This window comes from Sipha flava, unplaced genomic scaffold (assembly GCF_003268045.1).
Source record: "Sipha flava isolate LNK unplaced genomic scaffold, YSA_version1 48_pilon_pilon, whole genome shotgun sequence".
In the NCBI taxonomy this organism is placed as follows: domain Eukaryota; kingdom Metazoa; phylum Arthropoda; class Insecta; order Hemiptera; family Aphididae; genus Sipha; species Sipha flava.
In genome coordinates, this window is record NW_020273306.1 from 2,873,168 (window position 1) to 2,896,247 (window position 23,080).

The following is a 23,080-nucleotide window of genomic DNA, read 5'->3' on the forward strand; positions in this document are numbered from 1 at the left end:
CAACGCGAACAGTGAACTCGATTGCATTAGAAATGAATTGAAAGCGTGCGCGATTCAATCGGAATTCAATCGTTTAAAATTACCTTCTTCGAGTTTGGAAGGTCGACGATTTTTGACCCGTTACCACAAACCCTGTTTCCACACTCACACAGACACCACCATAGTTTACTACTGATCGTACGCGCAAGGATGTTGTAACGTCCTCTGAGCTGATTATCGCGGTAAAGGAGCTACGTCGCATGCGTAAGAAAAAAAAATACTAGAAGTTTTACCGAAATCGTGGGATAGTCCTGTCAAACCACCGTGGCCGTCAGTCGGTCATTGTCTCGTCTCACCGAACAATGCCTATTAAGCGAATTATCTTGGATAATTACGTTTATATTACAAAAAAAAAACTTATATTAAAATGCAATCGAAGTAATTACGTGAACGCCGAACAAGATAAGCGCATGGAACAGGTAGTTCATTACTACCGCGCAGTTCGTTTTTTTAATTACCTGCCTAGTTAGTAACGCGAACAACAATCATTAATAAATTACGTACAGGATACAGAAATAGAACGAAACGGTACGAAACAGCGCACGGCGAATAGGTGCACAAAACAGTATATTATAATATTAGCTCGTCCCCGCGCAGCCGTTGTCGGGCAAACGGCCTAGCCGTTAATTATAGGGCTCTCGGCGCCGCCGCTGTACATCTATAGATCCGTGTACGCGCGTGTAGCACCGCGAAACAATAAACAATCGCGTGCGCGGTCGCGCAGCACGGTAGAACAATGTTTTCAACCCAACTGGTGTTCAACCTAACCGCCACAAGGGTTTCCGGGGAAAGAACCGATTATGTTTTCGGCTAGGATTGTGATCGAGAGGCTGAACACACGAGAAGAATATTGGAGAGGAGAAACGGATTTTCTTTCGCACGGAGTTGAGATCCGTGGTCAAACCTCGGAAACGTGTGTCGCTCATAACGAAACGCGTTTGGACTCCGGTCCGAGTTGTATTTCTTCCGGTTCGTTGGCTGAGACGATTTCCGCCGCGGTCAAAAGTCGAACACCTTGTACTCGTTATTTATCTGCTGCCGTACGAACGGTCGAATGGAAAAAAGGAAACTGTCAAACGCCATACTAAACGAGGGTTCGACGGATATTCTTTGCGTGGTCAACGTCTAGCGCTATCTGTACGTTCGACGCACGGCTATCACGGCGAACCGTTAAAAAACAATAGGTAGCTCTGCGCGCGAACCGTATAAAGTGTGCGTCGGCAATAATAATAACATTATGTTGTGTTAATACTTTATTTTATCAAAAAATGCGCACAAGTGTTAGACAAAATTCAAATCATTAAAAATAAAAAAGTGAATGGAAAATGCAAAAAAAAAATTATATAATCGATAAAATTAATAAAATTAATACTAAGAGATGATAAAAAAAAATAATAATAATAATAACAGAATAAACTTACGTTCTAAAAGACGTATGACAATTTTGAATAATGTTAGAGTTATTGATTTGTATCAGTTTTCATTTGAACTCTTACGGTGACAGTTACTCCAAAATGAACGCTGTTGGGTTGATTTATTAGACAACAACATATATTTGCTAATAACATTAGATGAAACTCGCAAAAATCTTTAGCACGCACAGATAATAATATAAACGATTTAAATTGCAAGTATCATTGAATAGATTAAAAATATCTTTCGGTGTAGGTGTACTATTATAATATTTAATAATATAAATGTGGGCAAACTCTAAGAAAATAATAGCTGAAAGACGGTTTTGGCCGTTTTGGAGTAAAAACTTTTTCGATAATGAAATTAAGTTAGTTTATAATTTTACTGTACAATGATTAGATTTTGAAAAGGAAAAAATGCCATAATCTTATCATTAAATTAATGGAATCCAATACAAATATCAAAATTAAACTATTATAAGTTACGTGAAAAAAAAAAAAATAAAATAAAATAAAAACATGCATTAGTGGGAAGTATAAAAAAGAAAAAAAATCATAATAAGTGTAGCTCCGAGTGTAGAGATTATTTTGAAGTGGGCGCTGCATACGGACAGCCCAAAAACTTGTCGGCGATTCTTCCACCCTCGCGAAGTCCACTGAGAAAAGCGCCGTGCACTGTGGCCGGGTAATTACGAATGGTATGCTCTCCTAAAAAGAGAATGAAAAAAAAGCATAAAAACGTAGTCGACAGCCGACAGGTATCACAAAACGTAACATCTTTGTCTGCTTATCACCCTCTACACAATATCGTTACATAACGTAATGTATTAAAAAAAAAAAAAAATTGAATAAATTAAAATGTTTTATGTCTATATATGGGACGGCACAAAAAAGAGTACGCACGACGTTAACGTGTACATTTGTCATTTAGGTGATTTAGGTAGTGATTTGGAATTGAAATTAATTTCAACCAAGAAACGTATGGAAATCCAAAAAGACACCCCTGGACTGTTCGTGCCACACGTATAAGCCCGTCACGGTCGTAAATCGACTTGACAACTTCTTTGGACGGATGAGTAATCGACGGTTGACGGGTCGACGAGTCACCGCGCATAATCGGTCAAAGAATTGGATTTATGACCGGGCCTCGGCGGCGTACAAGTATGCCATTCATTGGTTCTCATTGGCCGAATTACGTTTGTAAAGACATTATACATTTATCAATTTTCCATGTTTTAATTTTTTTTAATTTTTTTAATTTTTTAATTAATTTGAAAATATTATATAAATTGCCCATTTGGAATACATGAAAGAATGTTCCGATGTACATCGTTGAATAAGAAGAAGAAAAAACACAAAAACAACTTTTTTTAGTTATTTATAATTATTTTATTAAACTGTCTAACATTTCTATTTTGTTTTTAGGGTTAGGTAGATCGGCAAAAATGCAACATTGAAACATTTTAACTATAATTAATCTGTTTTTTTTTATAATAAACATATTTCCAGTCAATTTCAAGTTCAATTAATTAAATTATGAATTCTCAAAATTCAAATCCAAATTACGTTTAGAGGTGTATAGTCAGTTGATAATAATAAATATGATCAGGGGCGGATCCAGAAGAGGCGAATGGGGCATTCGCCCTTCCCCCCCCGTTCACCGTAGCAGACTTTTGTTTTTGACGTAATTACTTCAAGAGTAAATAGGGAAATCTTAATCTATTTTTTTATACCAAACTTATGCTGGTACTATGTTTTCACTTATATTTATTATTTGGAGAAATTCTGATATTACAGTTATATACTACTAATATGATGTTAAATATTCATAACCAAATTTTGTGTTTTTCGGTGTTTCCGAAACGTGATAACTGATAACGACCAATGTAAAAGTCGTTCGATACCTCCATAATCAACAAATTATAAACTCTATTGTTATGACATATATTGGTATAACTAAAAAAAAAAATTATTATTATTATTATTTCTATATTTTTTTTTAAGACTTTTTTTATTTTAATAAACAACCTCTATCAAAATTAATATTTTTAATTTTATCTATATCATGTGTGTCCGTTAAACCCCCCCCCCCGTTATCTTCGTCTGGATACGTCCCTGAATATGATACATATAATATATATATTTATCGTAATAATATTGTCATCTTCGACAATGTTGTTTTAAAACGAGGCCAGATGAATAATTCTATTGAATGCACGTGAAATAAATTCAAACAGTAAAAGTGATCATTTAAAGCATTGAACATCGACAATTTTAAAATGTTTATCACAAACGTAACACAGCCGGCGAGAGCCGTCGATTTCCTAAGGGTTTCTAGCAGAGGCTGGTTTAAGAAAGTGTTTTAGGGGGTATTAGCTCCCCCCCCCCCTTTGAGAATAAGCTAAATATTTTACAAAGTCAAATGTATTGTGATATATCGATATATTAATAATTATTATGATATATCGTCAATCGTCATTGATGGATGTGGTACCTATTTTATAAATATATTTTTTTAAAAACAAGTAACTCATTTTCATTGTTAATTATATGAGTATACCTATATTTTTTAAATGGTTTTAGATTACAATCAATACCGATAATGTAACTATTTAAAATTTGTCACTGTTGTGAAAAAAATGACTCACTCGTGAGGGGCTTAAAAACATATTCTGTAATTTAAAATTGTACATAGATTTAAAAAAAAACAACCAACTAAATTCTTGAACCTCCCGCCCTTGGTGAGTGATAAAACCCACCTCTGGTCTCTAGCAACGTACGGTACGAATCGTGTAGGTCGCAGTTCGTGTAGAAACGATAGCCGTGCACAAGCGCGTTCGCGTTCCGTTACCGTTACTGGTCGGCTCGGCAACAGACGCTTGTAATTAGACGGCCATCGACCTAATTTTAGGCGAAAAAAAAGAAGAAAAATCTCGTTAGGTTCCTGCTCTGCGACAGCTACTCGAGGTGTTGATTGCAACGATACGTTAACACGTGCATTCGTACGATTAGGTCAGACCGCGGTGGGTGGGGTGGGCAGTGCAGTTCGCGTTTCTCGTTTTCAAAAGTCTTACCGGCGAAATAGAGTCGTTCGCTTCCATCCGTCGGGTTTGCGGTCGTGTTCGGCTCTTCGGTCCTATTGCACGACACCGGAGCAGCCAGCAAGTCGTAATCGGAGCCCGAGGCACCGACTGCCACGAACGAGTAAGAGCCCCTGGCCCAAGGGTCGGCTCTCCAGCGGGTGACGACGGTTTCTTTGGGCTGAAAACGAACGGGAAACGTTACGCACCGTATTACATGTACATAATAATAATAATAATAATAACTTAACTAAGAACTTTTATTAAACAGCGAAAATCTCTACGTAACGAATTTGTGGTTTTTTTTTTTTTTTTAAGGAACCGTGAAAATGTTTAATCAAAACATGTTTCCATCGAACGAATCCGTTTTATGCTATTTTTTTTATGTTGCAATTGCAAAATAATATTCGTGTTCCATAATTCACGAAAGTAAAGCGAAACAAAGTTACAGAATTTTTGACAGGAATTAGACAGTTTTTCAACAAAAAAAAAAAAAAAAAAAAAAAAATGATAAAAAATATTTATTAAATATAATATGCACTATATTATATAAAAATATTAGTGTTATTTTTTAAAATTATCATTGGAAGATATATTCAGAGGCGGAACTAGGAACTTTTACACCCGGGGAAAATTTAAAAAAATATGTTCTATCGTAGATCAAGAATCATATACTCTCCTCTATAATTTTCTTTTAATAATTAGAATACAATCATACTTATTGAGTTTTAAACACATTATCAGCTATATATTTAAAACTATCAGACCGATAGTCAATAATGAAGTACCTATATAAACTATAAAAATAACACCCTCAAAAATGTTACACCCTGAGATGAATTATTGTCTTCCTCCTCCTAAGTCCACCAGTGGATATATCAAGTATATTATTTACGAAATTTAAAACAGTTAAAACGAGTTTTAATATGAAAAAAATTGATTTTCATCTTAACGATACTTCTATTTATCGTTTTTTTTTTTTGAATTACCATCAAGTTTGTTAAATATAGTTCCAACTATTATACGGTATAATTATAACTATTATTATTATGTTCATGGCTGTATATTTATAAGTTCATATCACAGGCACGAAAAACGGAATTTGAATACCGAATCCTATCAACTGTTAATAAATTATTTCATTCATTTTCGAGATAAAATTAATTACCTGTCCAGCCACGTGTCAACAAAATACGAATTTAAGGAAAATGGTAAACTGCGGTAAAATTAATCTTTTTCTAAAAGTCTAAAAATTAATATTATACAATCTGCGACAAATTCGATAAGATATATTATACAAACTGCAGCAATTTATTATATATCTTCTATACATACCATATATATATATATATATATATATATATATATATATATATTTTGCTTGATGTTATTACTCACTGTTTGATGTTAAATTGTAGATTTTGATTCATGACTATGATCTAAAACTGATTTTTCTTGTAATAAAGTTTTTTCATTGTGAAAACCAATTTTGTCTTGCATGTTTTTTTTAGTGCATTTCCATGTTTGATTACCATTTATTTTGGATTCATATTTAAAATTGAATTTAAAATTTTTTTACACTGTTAATTCCTTGCCATTCTGGCTAAACATTGTTGTAAGTTTCATGATGTTGAATTAATATTTAACTTTTTTTCTACTGATCTCTAACACTTGTAAGTAGGTAATAACTAGTATTTTTAAAAGGAAAGGAACCGATACTACTAATATATTTCGTTAAAACTTAAAAGTACATTTGGATTTATTTTACCACTTTGTACGCAAGACGCAACATTTCATAATTAATTAAATGATATACGTACATAGGTACACATAGGTAGGTGTATATGATTTAAGTACTATAATAAATAATGTATAAAGAAGGTATGTATATAAAATAAGTTGCCAGAGTTTGTATAATGTATCTTATCGATTTTGTTACAGATTGTATAATCTTAATTTTTTTTTTTGCCGCAGTTTACATACAGCCCAATTTAAATAACAGAAATTACAATTTTCAAAAAAACGATGATGGTTATTATTGTTCATAAATTGAGAAGGAAAGAATTATGTTTTGGAATACTAAACGGAGTATTAAAAATAAAATAAAATTCTTACAACTAATATTACTGTGCAAGAAAGTAATTGAAATAGTAACGATAAATGTAACGACCTATTCAAATTTTAATTATTTTAAAATATTTTTCAAATGAACATAAGTATAATAAAAATAAGCGATGACAAATTAAGAATATACGAGATCTTGGGAATTAGAATTTACTTCGAAATTAATAAACGTATTATTTTTTATAAAATACGTAATTCAATAAAAGTGTTATTGAAAAATGTATACACTGAGGCGATTAAGCTTCTGTTTCCGTTCACAAAACTGAATTGAACGAAACGTTAAATTTTAACATTAAAAATATTATTGAAAAAAAAAAATGTTATAAAAACAATAAAATTGATATAATAACGAGCAGAAAAAAAATAAATTAATATAGATACAGTTAAAAGGGAAATGAAAGGGTGTGGCCAAAATTGATATAACGGTAATTGATTAGATTCCGTAGTATAAAGATATATCTGGAAAGGCCAATGTATGAAAATAAGAGACGGAATAAAAATAATAAGTTATGATAAAAAAAGATCTAGGGAAGAATCGTGAATCCTTGTCACTAAAATCGAGGTTGAATGTGCTCTTTGAGGCGAATAATAAATAAGGGAGAGCTTGAGAATCTGAAATGCAGTGCTACATGGTATGTGTATGTGTGTGTTATGTATGATTATTAATTTAATTGTGACGAAATATTTGAAAACACATTTACCTATAGTTAAAGCAGACTGAAGGATCACACATCACGGTGTACGAACAATGAAGACGGGTGAGTTTTCAGCGTACGATTCGCCGGGTAAAATGTACTTTTTTCTCCGTCCTCATGCGAATAGTTTCCGAACAAAAGCGCTCCCGGATATTAAATTATACATTCGTGCGTATGAATTCCTGACATTGAAAATAGTTCGCGGCAAAATTTTACCGATACGCAGTGCGAAGTTCGCGAACGTCGTTCGTAATGAACGCGGCATAACGCTTCGTGATGAAACCGTCCCAGTGAGGGACACAAAAACAATATTCCGTTGCTCGCGTTAGATTCGTATCGTGTAATAATTCGGGATGACGTCGGGTTGTCGTACGTGCTCCGCATCAAAGGGGCGGTAAACGGCCGATACTTATCGTTAATTCCGTAGGATGAGATGAAGGGAGGGGCGAAAATTAACCACGATTTTCGATTCAAGTAAACGTTCCAAAACCTTAAGTGTAAAAGTCATCAGTACAACGTTATGTTAATAATCTCCAGTGTCTAACGATTATTGAAGAGGTGTAGTTATTTTTTTTTTTTTTTGGTTAGAACACAAGTCATGGTAATTTATACTTTAACCTACACCCGGAACGGTCCAAATACAACACGAAAGGAAACGGGACGGAACTGTTATATTTTTATAACCAGAACACTGTAACATTGCAGTGTATTGTATTTACGTAATTAATGACGATTAAAATCGTATTGAACCGCAATCGCATGGTTAAGAGTTAAAATGTTCAATTGTCTATTAGTCGAATCAGTTTATTTATGTACCTACAGAATATTTTTACTTTGGGACAAATTCAATAATACCGAGTTTCTAATATAGTATAAATTATTATATAAATATATTTACTTTAAATACATAAAAAAAAATCAATTAACATTCATATTAAGATGACCAACTAATTGAAGTGGAATAAAATTATAATTTTTTTTTCAGATAATCTACAGCGTTGGGCTATTGGTTAGATAATATTAAATATGTTCAGTCATGGTTATCAGTGTTCGGTATATTATTATTATTATTATTATTATTATTATTATTATACTAATTAATGACGTAGGTCCGGATCAGGAGCGAACGCAGGAAAACATTTCAAGGGAAGGGGTGCTTGAAAAAATGTAAATTATAAAATGTTGATAAACAATCATTACATAATATATATTCATTTATTATTTATTAATTATTTGTAAGTCTCACGGAAAACTTTGAAATAACTATTTGTTAGTTAGGTAATTTTTTTCCATACAATTTTTTTCTGATATTTCGAGGGGGGGAGAGGTTTAAACCAACCCTGCGTTCGTGCCCAGTCAGGGAGCATACTTACATCCGGAACGTTGGCCGTGCCGAATATTCCTCTCAGCACCAACATGCAACGGGCGATTATTATGTCATCGGACACCTCTTCCATGACACTAGCAGCCTCTCCGGCAACCAGTGCTAGCAGCACAGGCGCGCGATAAAGGTTCCAGAATAGGAATAGCTCGCCGCGGCTGGCGGTGGTGGTGCCGATGTGGCCGAATAGGTTGCCGTTGGGATCCCAGAAAATGCGGTCGAAGCACAACACCACCTTGTTCAGGTTGCCGAAGCCCAGTCGCTCGATGGCCGCCACCTTCCAGTCCGGCAACGGCGGTGAAAACTGCACAGTGTTCGGCAACGACTCCGTCTTCGGGTTGGTGGACTGCTTTAGTACGCCCAGCGGCAGCGTGCACAGAACTACGTCACCTGCAAACCGAAAAAAGATCGCGCCGATTATTCCCCGTCAACGATTGGGTCTGACCACGACGTATGCGTAGAATACCACTTGTTATCGGTGGCACACGCAGGGGGTTAAGGGGTCGTAACTCGCCACGATAAAATCCCGCGCGCGCTACGTGCACCATCGATCGATATTGTATCACTGCGGGTGACAATAGTGTTACTGTTATTATCGTGGGACCGATCGAAACAGCAAATCGCAACGTTCCGCCGAAGAGAAACGTTACGATATCAACGTTGGGTCGGGTCTCAGAGACAAAAAAAAAGTAAGCGGTGGCCTAATGGAGCTAAAATGTTCGTAAACATTTCAAACTAATGGTTTTGATGCAGCCGTAGACGGATGAGACTAAGCAAAGTTCGATGTAATATATATAAATATATGTACGAATCAAATATTCATAAGACTAAACACTTAGAATGAAAATAGAAATAATCTTGTACTTAAAACTTGACGAAATTATTCTTAACAAAAAAGATTTATTTACTCGAAGAAATCCTACATATTTCACATATTTTGTTTATGTTTCTTGCGCTTATCAAATTTTATATAAAAATATACGTTTTGGGTCAATTAATGAATTTTATCTAAAAAAATAGTTTACATTCAATATTGTTGGTGCATTAACCAATCGGATAGAATATGATTTTGTACATTTGTCCTTTTTGGCAACACGATTGCGTACATTTGTGGACGGGTAACAAAAAGGTAGATAAGAAAAATAAATAAAAACCATTGCGAATGGAATTGTATGCAACGTAGTCAAATTTACTAATTTCACCGTATTATATCGTATAGAATATAAATATTAATAAAATAATAAATAAAATGAGGATAACTAAATAAAAGAATAATAATTAATAAATAAATAAAATCGACAGTTTTTATTTGAATGAAATTATTATTAATAAATTATTTGAAAATGCTTAAATTTGAATTCCTTGAGATCTATAATATAATATAATGGAAATTACGAAATTTCGTTATATCTGATATATTTGATATCATTAACAATAAACATGGGTTATAAAAGCAATAAAACACAAAATATTTATTAACATTTTTAAGTTCTCTCGTATAGGCATGTGATATACACCAATACCGGTATGAAAATTGGCATCAACCTTTAAAACTTTGTACGCAATCGTGTAGTTAAGAATCAGGTGAAATCATACAGAATCGTGTACCTTTAAAAGGTATCGCCGATAACGAACGTACGCAATCGTTTTTTACCCTAATTAATCATATACAAACTACAATATTAAAATACACTCTGCGGTTTACTATATTGCACTATACTAAAAATTTTTTATTTCAAAGCTAAATGGTTGACCTTATAAAACGTAAGTCTCTTTCATGCATGTGTATTAACATGCACTAAGCTTATATATGTATTAGAACCGATGAGTTTCTTTACGTAGAGCGTTCATAAAGGATTTATCATACAGATTTTGTTTTTCCATTTAAGATATTAAATTTTCAACTTTTCATTACAGTTCATAATATAGGTGGTAGGTACTGATTGATACCGGGTTCGAACGATTTTTCTGTTCAATAAAATATATATACAGAGCAAAACTTACATCCAAGCATAAACATTCTGCGGGATATATACTCAAGAGATACAATATCAGAATCATAACTATTAAAATTTCAGTGCGATTAACAATAATGAATGTAAATAATATTTTGTGTAGAGTTTTTCATCTGAAATATTATTCCCTAGTTGTCCAGAATAGTTTATAACACTAATATGTTATAATAATACAACGGCTGCAGTTTAGTGTTGTAGATATTGATTGATATTGAGAATAAATACGAGTAGTTTTTACCGATTGAAACTAGGTTATGGCAAAATAATGAACGTAATAAACAATTTTTTTTTTTAATAAATACAAAAGCTATAAATATGAATAATAATTATTAATGTGTTAAGGAAGTAGAAAAAAAGACTATTTTTTAAAATTATTTTAAAAATATGGTTTACATAAAATTAATAGTAGATATGCTATATTAATATACATATGTAATGTATTCACAGTGGATAAAAAAGTAATTTATCAAGTTTTAAATAATATGATAGGAAATTATGCACAAGAACACAATTTAAAATGTTTTAAAAATGTTCTTGATCATTTTAAGTTTTCAAGCCTAAATTAATAGGTTCCTTTTTTTTTTTCGTGTAATTATAATTATATATAATTAGTAAAATTAAAATAAATCTCACGGATAACTAAATGTGTTAAGCTCTTATAGGTCATCAATGGATTTAAACATTTTATTATAGTAAATAATAAAATTATAAAAATAAAATAGAATTTAGTAAATGGTTAATACTCTTAAATTAATATATAAATAAATAATTTATAAGTAGAAATAAATAAATAAATAAATGCTTAGCTTGGAGTATTATTATATTTATAATGTATGACTGGTTTCATAAGTCTCAATTTTATTGACTTTGTATATACCTGAAGAAGACTTTTTAATTCGAAACCAGTCATACATTAGAAATACAATAATACTTCTAGTTGAGTATTTATTTATGTATTTATTTCTATATATATAAACTATTAATATATATATTATAAAATAAGGCTGTATAACGCGTATGAAAACATTGGTAAAAATAATGAGAACAATCTAAAGTGAAAAATTTAGTTTTATAGGCAATGAAATAAAATGAATGGTGCTCGCTTATACGTTTAAATGTATATAATTGAAACCTTTATTTTTTAAATTAAAACATATTCACGTACACCCTTTTTTTAATATAAACCTCACATCCGTAGCCGCCAGTATATTTGATAATAAGGCATTCGATAGAGGCGGTTTGTGCAGCCGATGATTAATGATTGTTTAATGTGTACGATGAAAATTCGTTTGAAAAAAAAGGAACTGAAATGAATTACAAACAATAAACGGCTGACAAAACGTATATTTGACCACAAGGGATAGTGGGAAACATATGAGGGTTGATAATTCGGTGAATTTGATTTTTTTTTTCGCTTTGAATCAATCCAAAAACAAATTAATACGGTATAATACATTGAATATCCATCCAATGTTTGTTTTGGTTTTCTTTTGAAACCCTCGAGGTTTTAATTTGAAATTCAAACACAAATCGAACAATAATATTGCAACAGCAGTACAGAAGATAAATATCAAACAACCCGTTCACAGGTTTAATATTTATTTATTCGATATTTGGTTACACGCGTTTACGTGGAACTAAAAATTATAAAGTATGTATACTAAACTTTCAAAAACTAATATTTACAATTATTACAATCAAACGATTTCGGTATGGACTGAAAATATAAAGAACAAATAATATTATGAAACAAATAAATGTATTGTATTTGTTTTTTTTTTTTTTTAGTTTTATATAAATTATTTAATTTCACGATCAGAGAGGTTATAACATTTTAATTATTCAATAAAATATATTTATATGTCACATATTATATAATATATATATATATATATATATATATATAAACATATTTGTATTTCAATTTCACTAGAAACAATTCACTTATAGGTATAGTATTGTGTAAAATATTACCTTCATACACTTGTCCGGTTGTATTTGTTCGAGGATTAGAAGTAGAAACTTCAACACCATTTAGTCCATAAGTAATTCGTTGTACAGCAGTGTTTAGTTTTATGTCCAAACCGTCTGCCAGAGCTACAGGCACACACGAGTAACCATTACGCACTGAAAAATAAAATATACATAATACAAATTAGTATTCTATATTATGCAAACGAATAAACAAAAACAACCATGAGTATAATATACAATTTCACTTAAGGGGTAAGCCTAGTGTAATACACGGAAAGATGAAATCGTTGTTATTAGAGAACAATTTAAAAATGTATCTCAAAGAAATGTTATTACTTATATTTTTTGCATCTAAATAGCCCGAAGGTATAGGAATATAAAACAATTCATCTTTCGGAGTATATTGAATTACCTCAGGAGAATAATTTTTTACTTTCGTATCCCAGTTCGTCGAAAAATGCGATTGGACCCAATTTTTATTTTTAAATAAAAAACTAGATAGGCCATTGAGGAAATCATGTTTTGATTAAGTTTTGTCGAAGATTTAAATCACGACTTTCGACGTATGGCGTACAGCACATAAAAATAACGTAAAATTGTTTGATCCAAGAACAAACATACCAATATACATTTAAAATATCAGACATGTATTGAATCTCATAAAACTGCAATTCGTTTTTATCGACATTATAATATAATGTAATAAGAAAACGAATGTTTATAAATTTAAAATTATATAATCGTATATACTTTGCGGTTTTAATAAAACCAAATATCGATAACCGAACCGAGGACGTTAGTAAAACGTTTTAGGGACACAATACTATAAAACGATATTAAAGAAATAGATTTCGATAATAATTACACGACGGCAACGGTGTTCCCTATTGTTAATTTTTTTTTTTTTATATGCATAATGTATGTAAAGTGTATATTATACACAAATTTCTATAGTAAAATTGTAATTAAACATATAGATGTTGAAATAAAATGTTTATTTGTTTCATATGTTTCATATGTTTCATTTGAATAAAATCCATCCACTTGTCCTAAGAGATCTTAATACGAGGGCTATTCAGAAACTAGGGAACGTTTTGTAATAAAACAAAAACTAGGTACAGGAAAAATATTTTATTATATACATCTGAAAGAGTGACTAAAATGCTACTTTTCTACATAGTCACCAAACAAATTAAGGCACTTATCATAGCGGTGGACAAGCTTCGAAATTCCTTCGTCATAGAAATCCGCCGCCTGCGATCTCAGCCACTGAGTGACGCACGCCCGGAGCTCGTCGTCGTCATCAAAACGCTGTGTCGCTAGCCAGTTCTTCATCTTCGGGAACAAGTGAAAATCACTCGGTGCTAGGTCGGGACTATAGGGTGGATGTGGGAAAATCTCCCATTTGAATGAGTCAAGAAGTTCTGCAGTTCGATTTGCCGTGTGAGGTCGGGCATTGTCATGAAAAAAACAAAATTTTTGACGATAACTTTCCTCGGCGCTTGTTTTGCACTGCTCTTCTAAGCTTGCGCAATGTTTGGCAGTACTGATCAGACCCTACAGTGCCGACCTAGCACCGAGTGATTTTCACTTGTTCCCGAAGATGAAGAACTGGCTAGCGACACAGCGTTTTGATGACAACGACGAGCTCCGGGCGTGCGTCACTCAGTGGCTGAGATCGCAGGCGGCGGATTTCTATGACGAAGGAATTTCGAAGCTTGTCCACCTCTACGATAAGTGCCTTAATTTGTTTGGTGACTATGTAGAAAAATAGCATTTTAGTCACTCTTTCAGATGAATATAATAAAATATTTTTCTGTACCTAGTTTTTGTTTTATTACAAAACGTTCCCTAGTTTCTGAATAGCCCTCGTAATAGCAATGGAGTTCAATGTTTTACCGATTGAGGTAGCTGAGTACGAAACGATAATGGTAAACGGGGTAGTATTCACTGTTAAAATTGAGAAAGAAAATGCAACGACGAAATGTGATAGAATTTTGATTATAATATTTTGTTACCTCCTTTAAAAAAAAAGTCTGAGGCTGCTCGTGTTTCATGCTTGTACGAGATTATTAAAAACGATCACAAAACACCGTCGAAACAATCAATCCGCGAGAGACGTTGACCTACGCGGAGTCATTTTCACTCCATTTCCAAACATTAATTACAGTATGGTAATAATTATTGCGACGATAATAATTTACAAAGCCACGAATTCTCGGAAACGCAGCCAGAGTATAGTAGACGACAACGACAAAACCCGAATATTGTCTCCCGGGCGTTTTGGGAACTTTGTACCCACTACATGGGTCCGCCTTGGCCTGAGTCGATTAGAAGTAAATCGGGCGTAGTAAAGGTTTCCGAGTGGCATTACCGGTGCGTATATAGGTACTTGCCCTCGACCCTTTTGTCGACGCCGAAGATTTGAGGTGGTAGTAATATAACGGAGACAATGCGGCGACCGACGACGACGCGACGAGGGCGTGCGTATACGTATATCATCGTAACGGCATTGGCCGTAACGTGACGCACCCGAGGCGAGGAAAACACGGATGGTCCGTTTGTCGTCCGTCGTCGAAATCGTTTTAGAACATAGTACACAAGTGCACGCGCAATATCCGACGTTGCGTCTGCGTGGTACTGCACATGGTAGAGCCACTGCGGATATTAAACGGTTCAGAGTTACGTTGCTGTTCCAAAACAGTGTTCGAACTGGTAATATGTTTCATCGAGTGCTGTACCAACATAATTATTTCATCAAAAATCATATCGTCCACCACCGTTCCGGAATAAAATAAGTGTAGGAATAACGATAATAGCTATAATAATAATAAAAAATATTAATAATCAATGCAGAAGTGCCTTAAATCTTAAGTGACTTGATATTTCCCCTTCGCGCCGTAAGTGTATAATACAATTCGGTGTCCAATGTTTACGACATTTATATTACGAACGGGTGGGTGGAGGGAAGGAGAAAAAACAGTCGAATAACCGAGAACAATAAATTAGTGGTACAAACTAAGAAGTTAAGTTGATAATTTCAACGAATATCCTGTTATATCGAACCGGAAACAATCATAATCCAATGCATTATAAAAATATGCGTGCACGTGCACGAGAATCGATGGATTTTAAATCCCGGTACGAAAAAAACAATTTCTAGAGCAACTTCATGGGTCCGACACTACAAACGCATAATATATTACCGTTTCTTCGGATGTGAACATCGTTGCAACTTGAAATAAATAACCGTTACCCCAATATTAATTGCGAATACGTATTTACTTAAATGAAATACTTTGAAATACTTAAAGTCTTTTCCTTATACACTTAAATGATGTTTATATTAAATTTAATTTTTTTTCCAACATCATTACGTTTTCTTTGATTTTTATTTCTAGGGTTACGATTGACAACCACTGCATTATCGTAAATACCCCAGCAACATCATTTAAATTCACTGTTTTCAAATTCGTTATACTCGGCAGTTAGTAAAAGATTATTGCACCCAGTTCAGGTTTTCTAATAGTTTTAAATTAAATAAACAGACCATTTTTATTGTTTTGATTATAACATTCATAATTAAATAGATGATTTGTATTTCAGAACAAAAACAAGTTTTTCGAGTTAAATTAATAATGTTCAATAATGACCACAAGACAAATATGTTTATTACATTATTATATTATACTAAATGTGAGGAATTTTGCATTGCAACAGATGCCTAATACTGGTCATCCCGTAAACATTGTTGCTCTATGTATAGGGAAACACGTTAGAGTTCAACTTGGTAGGTTAAGAACATACATTTTTATAGTGAACATAATTGCCTAGAGTTTTGTTTAATATATATTTATCAATAGGTAACATTTGTGTAAACACACATAATCAAACGCATACGAATACAATTAAGTTGTTATATTTAAATTATATCCGCGTTATAAGAAGTCCTCTAGCCTTGGCTAGTTTTTTGTAATAAATTTCACAGGCGTCCAACAATTTATGATCAGAGTTATTGTGTATTGTAATCAACACGGTAAAATGAACAGAAATGCCTATCGTTATTTATCCCCATTCCCCATCAAGCGATTGTTCAACATAGCCTACTAGAGATCTTTCGGGATTCTCGTTTGAGATAACACCAAAAATACTACGGGTTAGAAATAAAATATATTATTAGGTTTGAAAACAATCTAGACAGTTATATATATACAGTCGTATAAGTTTTATGGTTAAACGCGTATTGTTTTTCATGTGTGTATCAGATTGTATTAAAACAAATGGTCTGTAAACAAAGACATTGTTTTAATGGCTTAATTTATTGTCATAGTTTAAAAAGAAAGTGTTTGGTAATGTGACTGTAAAAATATCACCTTTCGTAATTAAAAAATAACCAATAACATCTGCGGAAAATCAAAACAGAAATTATCGTTTCATTCATCTGGTAAAAATGTATATTAAACTTATTTTTGTACACGTGCCCATAATGGCTATTATTTACTTTTACAATAGAATCACAAAGATATACAATGAAAATGTTATATACTTGAAGGTTTTTGTTAATATTTTTCCACTTTTAGAAGTTTAATTCTATTACAGACAAATATGAATCATGCCGTTCGTATCTACTTCACTTTTCTCCCTATTTTGGGTCGGTCACTCTTGTCCTAAACCTCGAGAGTTCGTATATTTTGATTGGAAAGGGACAATTCGGCGCGAACATTTCGGCGCCGATGTTTCGGCGATATGTCGATATATGACGATGGTCGTTTCGGCATATGATCATTTCGGCGATAGATTGATATAATTTTGTTTATACTTGTATTATATTATTATTTTGTACGATGTACCACATACTATATCCGTACGTGTATTATTATTACTATACTGTATTATATATATATATATATATTAAATGTACATCAAAAACTCAACAAAATATCAGTTTGAGAACTGGTGTAGAAATTATCTTTATTACTTTATTCGATTAAGACAACCCGGCCGTATAACAATCGGTTACCATTTGTATCGTTTTAGTTCATCTGCCACTACGCTTGTACGAGTATATAGCGTATTGTTAAGGTTAACTTATTAATTATTTTATGAATATGTCAGATGTTAAATCTAAAAGAAATAAAAACGTGATTCCTGTCGATGGTTTTATGTACATTTTCGATAAATTTAGTGCGGATGAAACGAAACGATTTTGGCGTCGTCGTCGTAAAGATTTGTCTTGTCCAGCTCGAATACATACCGGTGTAAATTATTATAATGTTATAAAGTTATCTACTAAATATCATTCACATGATTCCGAAGCTGCTAGAATAGAAGCGGACATAGCTTTGACAAATATGCGAGAACGAGCGATTTTAACTATGGAACCTACTTCCTGTATAATTAACGAATGTGATAACGGGTTATCAGGTGCAGCAAAGGTATACAATAAAATATTTGATTCATTGTAGTGATGGACAACAATATCAATGATTCAATTCATCTAGTATTCATTATTTATAAAATATATATAATTATAAAATTAATTTGTTTAAATGTAATTAGTCGTACAGCATACTATATGGTGATAAAATATCAAAATAGTCGGAACGATATCGACACACAAAATTATATCGTTACCCATCTCTATATCGATTGTACCTACATGATTTATTGATTTATGATTCAGGTTAGGTAATAAATAAAACATTTTATTTGTAGGGCGTTTTACAATCCTCTGGTGCTCTAAAACGACAAATACGGCGTATAAGAAACACTGAAATAGGATCCTCATGTAATCCATTGAACTTAGTATCTTTACAAATACCAGATGAGTATAAAAGTATTCACCATCAATTGGAGTAAATGAACGATTTTTATTGGCTGATAGTGGACCTAGTAATGAGAGAATTTTAGTATTTAGTCGACGTCTTTGTCTTAAGTTATTGAACGATTCGAAGGTTTGGTACATGGATGTAACTTTTAAAGTGGCGCCAACTTTGTCATGTCAAGTTTATATGATTTTAGTTGAGTTTTTAGGAGAAGTTCACCCTGCAATTTATTCTTTACTATCTAACAAAAAAGAAACAACCTATGAAAAATTATTTAGTATGGTTAATACATTCAAATCTGATTTAAAACCACAATCAATTGCTTGTGACTTTGAACTCGGTGTCATAAGAGCAATAAAAAATTCATTTGAAGCTTATATTTATTATCAAAGTATAATAATGAAGCAGATTTTTGTGTTTCTATCAAATTAATTAGTGCATTTAGCATTCATATCATTAAGTGATTTGGATATGGTTACTGATGAATTAGTAGACGAACTTCAAGATGACTTAATGCCATTATTTGAGTGGTTTGAAGAATTTTACATCGGGAAGAAAAATCGACGTATCGGAAGGAGAAAACCACGCTATTCGCCTGACAGGTGGAATCTTTACCAACGAATTCTAGAAGGTAAAGACCGGACGAATAATCATGTCGAGACGGCGAACAGGCTTTTAAACATACAAATAGGAACTCATCCAACAATTTGGACCTTTATAACAAACCTTAAAAAAATTCAAGCGGAACATGATACATATTAAGAGCATCTTGTGTCAGAAAACAGCCCTCCTAGAAAGGTGAAACAATTCGTAGACACTGATAAACGTATAAAAAAATTAATCGACAGTTATGATTGTAACAATAAAATTATTTTTCTTAAAGGTATTGCAAACAATATTGCATTAAAATATAATTTTGATTGTAATAATAAAATAAAGTATACCTACTGTAAATAATATTTCTTAGAATGATTGACATTTATTAAAAATGTATTTAGACTCATATAATTTTTTTTATTTCTAATTGTCCTTTTTTTCGCCGAAAATCACGCGCCAAAATGTAATTTCGCCGAAATGTCCTAGATCCATTTTGATTATATTTTAATTTCTTTTTCCGATAAAAACAACCCATTTTGGTACTCTACAGTTTTGAGTATCACTGTAGTTAATCTTATACGAAGTAAAAAATTATTTTTTAACGGCCATTTATAAACTCTTGTCATATCTTAGCGTGTTAGTTATCGTGCGTATTAATATTAACATAGTTTATAGATAAATAGTTTAATCAAATATAGAAATTTAAGAAATAAAAATAAAAAATGAAATAAATATGATGAAGAATATACAAAAAAAGAACAATTATTTTATTTTATTTGTTTGTACCCGTTTAGAATGTACATTATGCCCTACATAATTTTGTGAACAATAACATATGTTTACTTTTTTTCAACTCGTTATTAACTTTTACGATTATTAGCTAAATCGTAAAACTATTTATACATGGTCACATAAATTTGTATTTGACATAATATATCTATTTATTTATTCATAATATATTGTAAACAATAAACTTTGAACTGACATGAAATCATGGTAAATTAATAAAACATTTACTTTATAGAAATATGGTAGGTACATACATTACAATCGGAAGATATAAAGCCACGTACAAACTTGTAACATTCATACGTATCGTAACTTTGCCGTGTAACTACAACTCTTGTGTGGACGTAAAGGTAACAAAAGATGACACGCGACGGAGTTACGCCACGTTATACCAGTTGTCGGTAAATTTTAATCGTGTCAAAAAATTTTGCTAGGTGGGGTTACGAATAGAGTGGACGTGATATCTGATTGGAAACTGGTGGAACGCTCCGCAAAATACGATTCTTTGCAACATCGTAACATGCCTACCATGATCTCGTAACACGTAACAGTAGGGAGTTACGATATGGCGTTACGATATGAACGAATGTTACAAGTGTGTACGCTGCTTAATATTCGGTGTATGACGGTATAGACTTTATACTATATTACATTTTTTTTATAATATACATTTTGTATCCATACATTAAATCCTAAATAAATAAAAATATAGTAAACAAATTATAATTCAAATAATATTTAAATACCAACAGATATAAACATAAAACTGCAGATGCACATGAAATACATGTTTTTTGTGAAAACGATATTATTTTAGTTTATACATCGATAATTCAACGGTTAAAAAAAACAAATATAATTATGTTGCACGCCAATGTTGCACAGCTATTCAATTGTAAAATGTATGATTGAAGAACCGCTCTACAAATCACCTAATCGGAACATTCCCACTGAAACCCTGGACAACCCTTAACGTTATCACGTTTTCCGAAAAATATTTTTGACCGCAACGTTTTCGCGAATCACATATTATGCATAATATCGTTACCATTAATATAATGTAGCAAATAATAATAATAGGATACTCGATTACGACACTCGACGGGAGTGCTCGAACAACGCTATCAAGGACAGAAAGTATTTTATACTACCCGCAGGATTCGAATCTATGTACCGTGATAAGCCTATTATGTGAAATTGTTCGTGTTCCACATGGCTATCTTATCATTCAAACTGCCGCCAGACGTTCGAGACTGTAAACGATCGTCGTGTGTATTACGTAGGCATAGCACTCGAATATTTATGTATATTACGCGCACGAAAACTTTACTATAATAATAACGATAATAATAATAATATGCTGTTTCGCACACACGTATCATTATACAATATTGTCTCCGAAACGAAGTCCCGATAAAAAAGTTCTCTTACATTTCTTATGGTATTCGTAAATTATTTAACTGTTTAATAGTTATATGTAATAAAAAATAGTAGAAACCTATACGAATATGAGCTGTTAAACTATATTATATATATATATATATATATATATATTACATAAAAGCCATTATAAGAAAATGGTTTTAAAACGAAAACCTATTTGAATATCGAATATATGATCACACTTTTTTAAATTTTACACAAGAAAATATTTAATATAGAATGAGTATGATTATTCAATAATATCCGATTGTCTTAGGTAGAATTCTTCTATTATGTATAACTCGTAAGATATTAGTATTCATTATTTTAATATATATCTTATTTGTCAATTATATAATTTAATTTACTTTTGAATATTTTGAAGTGTCAACTTCAATTAATAATGTTATTAATTTTCAATATTTTTTTAAAATACAAAAGAAAAGTATTATTAAAAATCTTTTACTGAACAAATTTACTTTTTTATGTATTCGAAAAAAACATTTACCATATTATAAAATGGGTACAATTCAAATTATAACTTAAGATGTATAAACGGGAAGTAGAAATACATATTGTTACGAATGACTAAAGTTTATCATACGTTAGGTTATAGCGAACAATTGTTTTTTTTTTTTTCATTGACTTTGACTTTACGTAATAATTGCAATTTGTTATTCAGTAAATGCCCTTTTTATAAATACATTTTTATTTATTTCCGATATTATTTTTCTTTATGTTTATCCACTCGTATTTTTTCCTATATGCTCTACAGACGCGCAATTAACCTCGTTTAAATAAGTGATTTGCCATATCAAATGTCGATCACGCCGCGTGCAGTGATGTTTCGCAAACAGTAAGTTTGGTAGAGGTAGTGGCGTCGTTGTACACGAATTAAAGAAAATAATTTTGGTTCATAAACAGCGTAGGTGTGTCGTTTTCTATGTACCTAGGATATTATAACATACTTATACGGTATGCTCGAAGACTAAATTAATATTGTACGGATACGATTTTTTTTTATATATATTCAAAAACGGAAAAGAATACCGCCTAAATTCACACTAATGGGACCGGATTACTACTTAACGGGCTAACGTTTTATACATTAGTGTGCTGCTCGTCGTGCGCGCGTGTGCGTGTATAAATTAAAAAAATAAAAATAAAAATAAAAATCGGTCTAATTTAGATCAGTAACGGATAAAGTCAAATTGTAGGGGGTTCAGTTATAATTGCTCCGATCAACACTACGGTGCGGTCAGATACGTATTAGAGTTTTATCAAGATCCGCTGTTGGCCAACTCCCCCCCTCGTTCGGTCGTTCCTCCTTCCACGCCACGACTCACTCACTCGCCTAACACAACTGTCGGAATAACTAATCCTCGTTTATATACGAAATCGAATATTAACATAATAATAATAATAATAATAGTAAAAATAAAAATAATAATGATAATAATAGTAATCAATCGAGTGACGTTTATGGACGGCAGCAGCGGCGGCGGCAGTATCGTCGCGAGTCTTCGGCGAACGCACGTCCGTTTTAATTACAATGAACGCGCGCGCGTGTAACTCATCGACGACAAGACATGGAGCGCCGCGTCGTCATCGTCGTCGGATATCCTCCATCGACCCTCGTTCACCGACCGTTCTACCCTGGAGTCGAAGATTGACACGTGACGGTACACGTTTTAACGCCGACGATAAATTATAATAATAATAATAAT

General features: G+C 32.3%; 1 protein-coding gene across 1 annotated transcript in view; it reads right to left on the reverse strand.

Moving 5' to 3' along the window:
- Positions 1–1,937: 1,937 nt before the first annotated feature.
- The window catches only part of LOC112690111 (lysine-specific histone demethylase 1A), a 308,655-nt gene continuing 287,512 nt past the window's right edge, over positions 1,938–23,080 (reverse strand). Inside the window, exons 13-16 of the mRNA XM_025564036.1 lie at positions 12,721–12,873; positions 8,724–9,121; positions 4,526–4,712; positions 1,938–2,159 (exon numbers count right to left, since the gene is read on the reverse strand). Of these exons, the coding sequence (XP_025419821.1) occupies positions 2,035–2,159; positions 4,526–4,712; positions 8,724–9,121; positions 12,721–12,873 (863 nt within the window). The 3' untranslated portion in view covers positions 1,938–2,034. The remainder of the gene's footprint in view (positions 2,160–4,525; positions 4,713–8,723; positions 9,122–12,720; positions 12,874–23,080) is intronic.